This window comes from Coptis chinensis, chromosome 1 (assembly GCF_015680905.1).
Source record: "Coptis chinensis isolate HL-2020 chromosome 1, ASM1568090v1, whole genome shotgun sequence".
Classification (NCBI taxonomy): Eukaryota; Viridiplantae; Streptophyta; class Magnoliopsida; order Ranunculales; family Ranunculaceae; genus Coptis; species Coptis chinensis.
In genome coordinates, this window is record NC_141456.1 from 18,266,702 (window position 1) to 18,277,318 (window position 10,617).

The following is a 10,617-nucleotide window of genomic DNA, read 5'->3' on the forward strand; positions in this document are numbered from 1 at the left end:
CAGCGCAATGGGTCGGATTGTTTCGAATTTGTGGTCGTGTCATATTTGATATTTGGGACTTTGGGTTACGTGTAAAAAGAACAAACCTAAATCCGACCCAATTACTAATCGTGTTAAGTTTGTCAAATCCAAACCCGATCCGTCTATATAACGGATTACTCAACGGGTGACCCACTAAGTTAGCAGGTCAATTTCGAATCAATTTCAGATCGGGTTCATAGATAATCTGTATGCAAAATTTATATTATTTCACAACTTTCTTTACAATAGATTAAAAAATATATATTTATCAAATCTCAAAAACCATCCATAACTCAATTACACATCAATTGAAATTGAATAATGATACATAATTGTTTACGGAATTCTAATGTATGTACTTTTGAGCTCTCAATTTTGATTTGTACCTAAACTACCTATAACTTTCTAATTTTTAATATAATTCTGTTTCACCAATAGTAAAAATGATAGCAATTGTTTTCCAAACTCTAAGGCAAGATAATGCAGAATAAATAAGAATTATTGAAACTTTTTGAGGCAAACAAAAGGAAATTAAAGTCCAAAATACTTATCATATGCAACTAATAAACATGTTACACGGGTAGTCGGGTTGATGCAATGTTCTAAAGGACGCTGGTGGTAGTCGCATCGGGCGGTGGGTGAGCGCCTAGGCTTTCTATGCAACGCTTAGACGAGCTAAGGGATAGGCGGGGTTTTTTTTTTTTTTTTTTTTTCTTCTTCTTCTAATAAATATATTATAATATATAGTTGTGTACACACCATACTACAAGAAGTGAAGAAACCAAACATTTACTATAATTCAAAAAAATAAACACAAACAAAAGTATTTATTACAAAATGGCGTAACAGTTGAAGAAGGTGACAAGTGATTTGCTCGAGTTGAATAGGGAGTCCAAATAGCGACTTCATATAAAAACACATTCTCTTTCTTATAGTGGCATATAATTTACATTGGGCTCTAGTTTTTTAAACTCATTCAAATGTTAAGCCTTCATGGGCCTTTTATTTTCGACATTTAATTATATTTTTTGAAATAAAATAAAATTTGAGTCGAATAAACCGCCTAGCCCAACTAATCGGACCGCCTAGACCTGCCTAGACCGCCTAGAGGTCGATTAATATGCCTAGCCCGCCTAGACCATTTTTTAACCGATTTAGGCTTAAGCGAGTCGGTTGGGCACCGGCTGGCGCCTAGAAACCGCCTAGACCGATTTTTAGAACACTGGGTTGATGACATGCACAACCCGTCTAACTTGACAACTAACCCGAACCTAACCCATTTATATAACAGATATGGCGGGTCAACCCTTAATTGACCCGAATTCAATTATGGCCAACCCAATCCAAAACTGCCACACCTACTTGAAATCAACTCACTTAGCCGGCTCCCTGTCCAATTTTTCCTCTCTCAAATTAGCATTTTTTTTTTTTGTAAGGCTTAAGTCACACCTCAATTACGGCTGAAATAGGCTGTCAGTAACTTCGCCCCCCTTTAATTACTTATTTACCCTTCTTTTCCAAGCAAGCATTTCCATATTAGACAGGGGCAGTTTTGGTAATCGCATTATATATTATTTGTAGACCCTATCTTAAACTACTTTAAAAATCATGGCTTCCATCCGTAGACAATAGTCCCCCAATAGTAAAATATATTATTTTATATAACTTTTCAACTACTTCTTTTGACTGCCTGTACTCTATTTATTAAATTACAAAAATTCAAATAAAAAATTCAAGTAAATTTGATTTAATATTAATGGCAAAAGGACTCGAGATCTCTACAACCGGGTACAGAGATCATCTCTGTAACCGTATTATCTCGCCGTTCATTCAAATTCGAAATGTGTGTGTGCCTCGATACCTGTGTGTGTGCTCCGAGATGTGTGTGTGTGCGTCAAGATACGAGATAGGTGTGTGTGTGGTACAAAGATTGATCTCTGTACCCGGTTATAGAGGAACCGCTCTCTAAGGGCAAATATATTATTTAGATTCAACATATATTTTTCCAAAACACATGAGTCCGAACAAGTGGCCTACGTGCACATTCTAACAAATAAAATAAATTTACTTTTTAGCTTAGTAGAATTGCTTTTATACTTTTGTTCATTTACAAATTAGCGATGCAAAAAACACGTGCATAGTGCATCACACTACTAATTCATTAAATGCGCTTCATTTCTAAACCCACGTTGGCCCACACTTGAAGAAAACATGGAAGTAAAATAAGGGTGTGTTTGTTAAATTTTAACTCATGGAAAGGAAAGGAAATAAAATGAGTGGTCCACTATGGAATAGAATGGAATGGAATGGAAAGGAAATAATTTTAAATGGTATGTGTTTGGTAAACTGGAAAAAGGAAAGTAAAAACTGGGAAAATGAATAATCATGTTTGTTTGCAAAAGCTATGGAAATGAATAATTATATTGTTGGGTCATGGGTGTATTAGTAGTAAGTCCCTATCTATTTATTTTCTTTCCTTTCCTTTCCACAAAATTTTCAAGGGTTAGCTAAGGACACAAAACCTTTTCCATTTCCATAATTTTGTTTCCATATGGAAAAGCCCATTTCCTTTCCATGGGTAAACAAACACCTTAAAAACTATGGAAAAGGTGGACCACTCTTATTTTCCTTTCCATAGTGTTTCCATCATAACAAACACACCCTAAGTGTACGTGTCACTCATGTGTATTCATTAAATTCTTTGACTTCAGGCTCCTTCAATAGGCATTCTAAGTGGGCCTATGACAAGCCCATCAATTTTATTTACGGATAAAACTACTTTCATTAGAGCCACTTCATTCACTTGCAAATTGAATTAAGACCCTATTTTTTGTGGATATGATATTTTCACAATGGATAGCATGCCCACAAAATTTCATCATATTTGAATATGTCTAATCTTGCGAAAACTAGTGTTTCATTTTGAACGTTTATCTAACGGTTTAGAATTTCCCAATTTCATAATAACATTTGATTATATTAGACATATTTAAATGGGCCGAAATTTGTTGGGCATGTTATTTATGGTGGGGAGATCATATCTACAAAATATCAACATTTAATTCAAGTGGTAGGATGAGATATGACTTGGTACATATATTTTGGGAGTGGCTATTGTATCAGCCTATTTTATGACCAATGAGATGCCATGACCTAGGGCCCAAAGTGGAATAAAAAGAGGAGAAAGCGAAACACCGAAGCAAGTCCACAACACTCTAGAAGAATGTGGACCACATAAAGACAGGGGATCCAAGGGGTGTCAGGGTCAAATCGAAGGCACGATAAGAAAGAACGGATGGGATGTACGGGATCCGGGCCGCAGAACCCTAACGGGACAGGTGTGGGAAAGTCGACCGTGAGATAGAAGGGAGATCAATGGATGGAAGGAAGAGGTGGAGGATATAAAAGGAACAGTGAATCAAAGGAAGGGAAGAAAGGAAAGAGAGGAGGATAGAAAGAAAAAGTGGAGAGAAAAAGTGAGACTAGGGAAAAGAGAGAGACTAAGGAAGCTAGTAGGATTTTTGTGGTAAACACATTTGGCACTGTCTGTGGGGATGAGTTGGTCCACGATCTGTTAAGAAAAAGAGAGAGAGAGAGAGAGAGAGAGAGTAGAGTATGGCTACTGTAGCTAAGAGAGGAAGAGGAAGAGAAAGAAGAAGAGGGAGGCCCAGAAGGGTGATGGTTGAAGCCATTGAGGAGGAAGCAGTGAGTGTTCAAAATGAAGAAATGGAGGAGGAGGTCGAGGACCCGGTGGCGGAAGCGACCAGGTTGCTTCAAGAAGAGATAGGGAGACTTAGAGAGGAAAATGATAAGTTGAGAAGAGAAAGGGAAACCACTCAGGGGGGAATGGGAACAGAAGCACCTGAGGGTAGTGAAGTGGATGGGCAAGGCGAGGAGCCTCCTTATGAACCCAAAGTGAACAACGCGGGAGGTATCACCATGGAAATGGTACAGGCAATGATCGAAAGGGACAGAGAGACAAACCGCACGGCGAAAAAAGAAAAACATGGCGCAACAAAGAAGGTGGTGGCCAACTTGAATTAGAACCACTAGCTGACTCAGTCTGGAATTCTGAGGTACCTAAGAGGTTCGCACAAGCCTGATTCGAGAGATATGGCGGGAAAGGAGACCCGGTGGACCATTTGCACCACTTCAGGCAACAGATGCCACTATGGCAAGAGGAGAAGTACGATGGACTCCGCTGTATGATGTTTCCTACCAGTTTGAAAGGGGGAGCCTCGGACTGGTATTATCGATTGAGTCACGGAGTATACGAAGGTTTGAGGAGCTGGAGCAAGCCTTCATAAACCACTTCATCCATCAGAAAAAGAGGGTAGTAGATGTCGCAGATCTCTTTAATGTCAAGCAGAAGCCCACCGAGACACTTAGGGATTTTTTGTGTAGGTTTAAGGAAGAGACACTACGAGTGGAGAACTTAGATGACCGCACCGCGGTCATAGTGTTCCAACATGGGTTGAAATAGGGAACCAGAGTCCATGAGTTGGTGCCCAAGATTGAGGTTACTACCTTACATGCTTTATATATGAAGGTAGAGAGATACATAAGATACGAGGATATTTTATAGAGGAATAGTAAGGAACACAAAAAGCCTGAGAAGTCAGTACATGCTGTGGGAGTAGAGAACCGGAGAGACCGAGAAAGGACCGCGGAATGAGAGGGGGGAACCTACAAGGGGAGACACAGAAAGCAAAAAGAGGTAGGGAGCAAGCCAGAAGAGAATACAGAGAGAGAAAACCTTACCGCGAAATAGAGCTAACACCACTGAACAAATCGTTGGAAGAAATCTTGCCGTTAATCAATGGACAGCTGTATTATGAAGCACCATGGAACACACCCAGGGAAATAGAGGGAAAGTCGTTTTGTGCATATCATCAGGTCTGGAATCACGCCACCAATGAATGCTTTGCGTTGCAATGGTTAGTAGAGAGAATGATTGAGTGAGGGAAGTTGAAGGAGTTCATCAAGGAGGTGCAGCCGGTCGAAAGAGTGTCGGCCGTGGCTAGGATCCTGGGTACGATTAATGTTATTTTTAGTAGAGAAACACTGGGGAGGAATGCCCACAGAGATAAGGTGAGGAGGACAGGCAGTCTTCAACAGATAAATGAGGTTCTGAGTAGTCCACGACTTGTTCCAGGGGCTGGCAAGGGAAATGACAGGATAAAGTTCACTCCGAAGGATCTGGAGTCAGTGACCTCTCCTCACGAGGATGCGCTGGTGATCACAATCGGGATGGGTAATTACATAGTAAAAAGGGTCCTGATAGACTGCGGAAGCTCAGTAGACCTGTTATTCAAAGGCGCGATGGAAGAGATGGGCATTGAAAGTAAGCAAATAAAGCCCCCTCAAACTAACTTGTTCGACTTCAACGGCAGCATGACAGAGCCGTTAGGGGAATTGGTATTGCCGGTAATAGTTTTTACCCATTTTATGATAGTAGATACCAACTCGCAATACAATGCAATCTTGGATAGAAAATGGATTCACGAGATGAAGGCCATCCCATCCACTTATTATCAAGTGATCCGCTTCCCGACTAATGGGGGAACATATGAGATAAGGGGTGATCAGGCCACGACACAAAACATCCAATATGTGACAACAAAAGGGTTAGTCCGTGCACCAGAGAAAGAGGCGCCTGAAAAGGGTGACAAATCAGCATAGCAATTATAGGCCGTGGCCGATGAAAAGGAGCTGCTCGTCGGGGCCAAGACAATGGATGAGATTGAGATAGTGAATATAGGGGTCGCGGAGGAGGAGAAGTTTGTGAATGTGGGGACAAGTTTGTCAAAGGATTGGAAAGGGAAGTTGATTGCCTTGTTGACTGGGAATATCGATGTGTTTGCATGGACAATCGAGGATTTGGAGGGATTGGATCCAGAGTCCGCGTGTCACAAATTGCATATGATGGAAGGTGTCTGACCAGTCCAGCAGAAGATGAGGGGCGTGAAACCGCAGTATGCACAAGGAATTCGAGATGAGGTAAAGAAGTTGAAAGATGTTGAAATCATCCGCAAATGCAAGTTTAATGAATGGCTGTCAAACGTAGTAGCGAACCCCAAAAAGAACGGGAAAGTGAGGATGTGCGTGGATTTTACGGGCGTCAACAAGGAGTGCCCGAAGGATTGCTACCCCATGCCGTGGATAGATGAGTTGGTGGACTGAACCGCGGAATTCAAGATTTTCTCGTTCATGGATGCATCAATGGGCTACAATCAGGTGATGATGTATGGCCCTAACCAAGAGAAGACCGCGTTCATAGTGGAGGGGGGAACGTATTGTTATACCAGAATGCCTTTTGGACTAAAGAATGCCGGGGCAATATTTCAGAGAGTGGGGGAGAAGATGTTCGAAAGCAAAATCAGAAAGGGAATGGAAATCTACATAGATGACACGGTAGAGAAGAGTATGACCAAGGAGGAGCATCTGACAGGGCTAAGTGAAACATTATCTATACTGCGAAGACACAAACTGATGCTGAACCCAGAGAAGTGCACGTTCGGAGTGACATCCAGAAAGTTTTTTGGGATACATTGTCACATACCGCGGAATAGAAGCAAACCCAGACCAAATAAGGGCACTGTTGGAAATGTCGTCTCTGCAGAATGTGAAAGAGGTGTAGAGATTAGCCAGGAGGGTCGCGACTCTCAATAGATTCATATCAAAGTCTTCGGATAAATGCCAACATTTGTACCTACTTTTGAGGAGGACGACCGACTTTCAGTAGACTACTGTATACAAAAAGGGTTTCCAAGAGTTGAAAGAGTATTTGGGAAAGGCCCCGATCTTGTCGCGCCCAGGGCAAGGGGAGAAGCTATATTTGTACTTGGGGGTATCAAAGTATGCAATATGTTCAGTGCTGATAAGGGTAGCGGACAAGGTAGATAGGTCGGTGTACTTCCAGAGCAAGACTATGTTAGACGCTGAAACAAGATACAGTAGAATTGAGAAGTTTGCCTTGGCTTTGATCTTTTCTGCCCTAAAATTGAAACCTTATTTTGATGCTCACTCGGTGGTAGTGGTGACCAACTTGCCACTTAAGCAAGCCCTGAAGGCAGAGAAATCAGGGAGAATATTGAAATGGGCAGTAATGCTGAGCTCGTATGACACTGAGTATCAAGCCAGGACCGCAGAGAAGGCACAAGCCATGGCTGAATTCCTGGCAGAGTTTCCGGCCGAGGATCCCACCTAGGGGAGGAGATGATTATGGAACAGGAAGTGGACCAAAACCACGACCCTCTGGATCCTTGGGACATGCAGAACAGATGGAGAGTCTTTGCAGATGGGTCCGCTACCGATACTGGGAATGGAATTGGGGTGGTGTTGGTCACGCCCGAGAATACTCGCCTGGAGTTATCAATGAAGCTAGGTTTTGTTGCGTCAAACAATGAGTCTGAATATGAAGCAGTGATAGCAGGTTTGGACTTGGCTAGGGATCTGGGTGTGAGAGAGCTAATAGTGTATTCAGATTCGAACTTGGTAATATGTCAGGTCAACAGAGGGTTCGCGGCCCGATGTCCAAGGATGGTGAAGTATTTGAAGGTATTGCGGAGAAGGGCAGACAAATTCAAAAAAATCATTTTTGCTCATATAGGCAGGGAAGAGAATAGACACACCGATGTATTGGCATATGTTGCTGCGGTACTGCCTGGAACCGAGGGCAAATCCATCGAAGTTAGTGTGCTGAGCAAACCAAGTACTACAGAGGAAGAGGGGGTATAGCTAACTACTGAGTAAGAGCGGGTGGATGGAACCCATCAAGAGTTTCCTTTCGGGGATAGAGATAGAGGACAAGCGAGAAAGGAGAAGGATGGAGCAGGTATCACAGAGGTACATATTACTGGATGGGAATTTATATCGGTGAAGTGTCAGCTGACCGTTGCTGAAATGTCTGGGACCGCAGAAGGTGCAAGAGGTGTTGGGGGAAATTCATGAAGGAGGGTGTGGGAGTCATTCGGCCTGGAGGACTATGGCTCACCGGCTGCTAACACAGGGGAACTTTTGGCCTCACATAAAGAGAGATGCAACCGAATATGCTAAGAGGTGCAAGAAATGCCAGAGCTTCGCACCGCTGATACACGCGCCAACTGAACCCTTGCACAAGGTCTTTAGTTCATGGTTGTTTCCTATGTGGGCGTTGGATATCGTCGAACCCCTGCCCATGGCAAGCGGCAAAAGAAGGTTCATGCTAGCCGCGACATATTATTTTACAAAATGGGTTGAGGGTATGGCTCTGCAACATGTGAAGGAGGAATAGGTGAGAAAGTTCCTATGGGAAAATATCATATGTAGGTTCGGTCTCCTACACACCATCATCACGGATAACGGTACCCAGTTTACAGGGGAGAAGGTGAAAGCATTTCTCCAAGCGTTCAGAGTAAAGCAAGGGTTCTCGGCCCCTTACAATCCAGAGGGGAATGAGCAGGCAGAGTCCTCAAACAAAACTATAATGGATAATCTAAAGAAAAAGTTGGAGGAGCGCAAATGATCTTGGGCAGAGGAGTTACACCGGGTACTTTGGGCATATCGCATGACTTCGCGGACTTCTACCAGAGAATCAGCTGTTTGCTATGGCTTATGGAGTGGAGGCAGTGATTTCGGTGGAAATGGAAGTCGCGACAACCAGAACCAAAGCTGTTGAAACAGGAGTTAATGAGGCAATATTGGCCGGGGAGCTGAACCTTACAGAGGAAAGGAGGGACACCACACGCCTTAGATTGGAAGAGTACCACAGGAGGTTGCAAAGATAATATAACAAGTGCGTGAAGCCACGGAAATTTAATGTTGGTGACCGTGTGCTTCAGCAGGTGACCCCAGCCACCAATAAGGAGACAGATGGAAAGTTGGGCCCCAACTGGGAGGGACCATATATCGTGGTAGAGGCTGGAACGTCCGGGACCTATAGGTTGCAGACGCCCCTGGGAGAGAACATCAAGCAACCATGGAACATCAGGATGTTGAAGAAGTTCCATGAGTAACTTTGTGTATACTTTTTCAATTAAATGAAAGTTTATTTGCTTCATGAGATGTGAACATCGAGCTTTGTAATGATATTTTGAGCCCTTTAGTATGTTAATGAAAATGATAGCAAATTTCCTTCATCTGATTTGTGTTTATTCATTTGCATTTGGATTAGGCCAAAGACAACGGATGATGAGGTATGAATCCAACTTGGGGGCAATTTGAGCTGCCCCAGCCCCTACATCTCCATGGCAGCTGGGGGGGGGGGTGTGAGCCCTTTGTGGACAATGAGGTCCGAATTCAACTTGGAGACAAACTCAGTTGCCCCCAACATCTCCATAATCAACTTGGGGGCAAGCGGAGTTGCCCCCAATATCTCCATGGCAGTGGGAAGGATGAGCCCTCCGCGGACGATGAGGTCCGAATTCAACTTGGGGGCAAACTCAGCTGCTCCCAACATCTCCATATTTAACTTGGGGGCAAACTGAGCTGCCCCCAACATCTCCATATTCAACTTGGGGGAAAACTGAGTTGCCCCCAATATCTCCATGGAAGTGGGGGAATGAGCCCTTCGTGGACGATGATGTATGAATTCAACTTGGGGGCAAACTAAGCAACCCGAGCATCTCCATGGCAGCAGACAATGAGGTCCCAATTCAACCAGGGGGTAGACTGAGCTACCCCCAGACAGCTTTAGCAGCTGTTAAAGGAACAATATGGTAGGATGAATATGTATGATAGGCAAGTGTTGGCCTGATGTGAGGAACTTATGTAATAATTAGTAATGTGCAATATGCTAAGAAAAAAGTGATACGTAGATCAGAAAACAAATCCAAAACAATTGTTGGACAGGAAACAAGTTCTATCATAACCTCTGGGAGTACCCAGGAATACAAGACTAAAAGTGCATTACAAAAACACTGGAGCTATCTTCACTTTGGATCTTCGGCCACATCCTCTGATGGCTGCCCCCCATCCTCCTCCGCAATAGTTTCATCAACATCAATGGGGGAGGTTGCCACCCAGGCTAGACGACAGCTTCTGGCTCAGATGTTGGGGATGGAGCTACAGAGTCTGGAATGGCAGGAACTGGAGGCTGGGCGGGGAGGAGACAGTTGGCTGCTGCAAGGGCTTCTAGTTGTTGTTTTAGCTCCCAGGCAATCTTCTTGGAGGCTAAGGCCTTGAAGTGCTTAGTGGCGTCCGTCAATGACTTGTTTAGGGCGGCCTGAGCAGCGACCCTATCTGCCTCCCTTTGGCTCTCCAGCTTTGAGGTGACGCCAGCCACATAGTCCTTGTGAGCTTGTTCAGCGCGCTGGAATTCCTGGTGATGTTTAAGCGCTACGAGGCGGGCGTCATCTCGTTCCTTCTCCAGTTGTGCATACTTCGCCTTCCACCCCTCCGGACCGTGGATCTTATTCTTTACGGTCTCTAGCGCATCCAGGGTGTTGGTGAGGCCGCGGATGACGTAACCGACATGAGGCTCAGCTGGAGATGAGGATAAAGTTAGGGGAAATTAACAATGAGAAAGGAAAAGGAAAAAAGGGAAATGCATACCCTTTCCCATCCAGTATAAATCGCAGCCCGGTGGGAGGCGAAGGAGCCAGAATCCCCATAAGC

General features: G+C 43.8%; 1 protein-coding gene across 1 annotated transcript; it reads left to right on the plus strand.

The window, feature by feature from the left end:
- The first annotated feature begins 4,692 nt into the window (after positions 1–4,692).
- LOC147522646 (uncharacterized) lies at positions 4,693–5,703 on the plus strand. The gene is made up of 2 exons (XM_086568180.1): positions 4,693–4,958; positions 5,076–5,703. The coding sequence occupies exons 1-2, from the start codon at positions 4,693–4,695 to the stop codon at positions 5,701–5,703; spliced, it is 894 nt and encodes a 297-aa protein (XP_086424306.1).
- Positions 5,704–10,617: the final 4,914 nt, after the last annotated feature.

Excerpts from the sequence above, each read along its gene's own strand:
- LOC147522646 (XM_086568180.1), top strand. The coding sequence starts at position 4,693 with ATGAGAGGGGGGAACCTACAAGGGGAGACACAGAAAGCAAAAAGAGGT. Across the intron at positions 4,959-5,075 it reads GAATGCTTTGCGTTGCAATG|TAGAGAAACACTGGGGAGGA; the intron begins GTTAGTAGAGAG and ends TGTTATTTTTAG.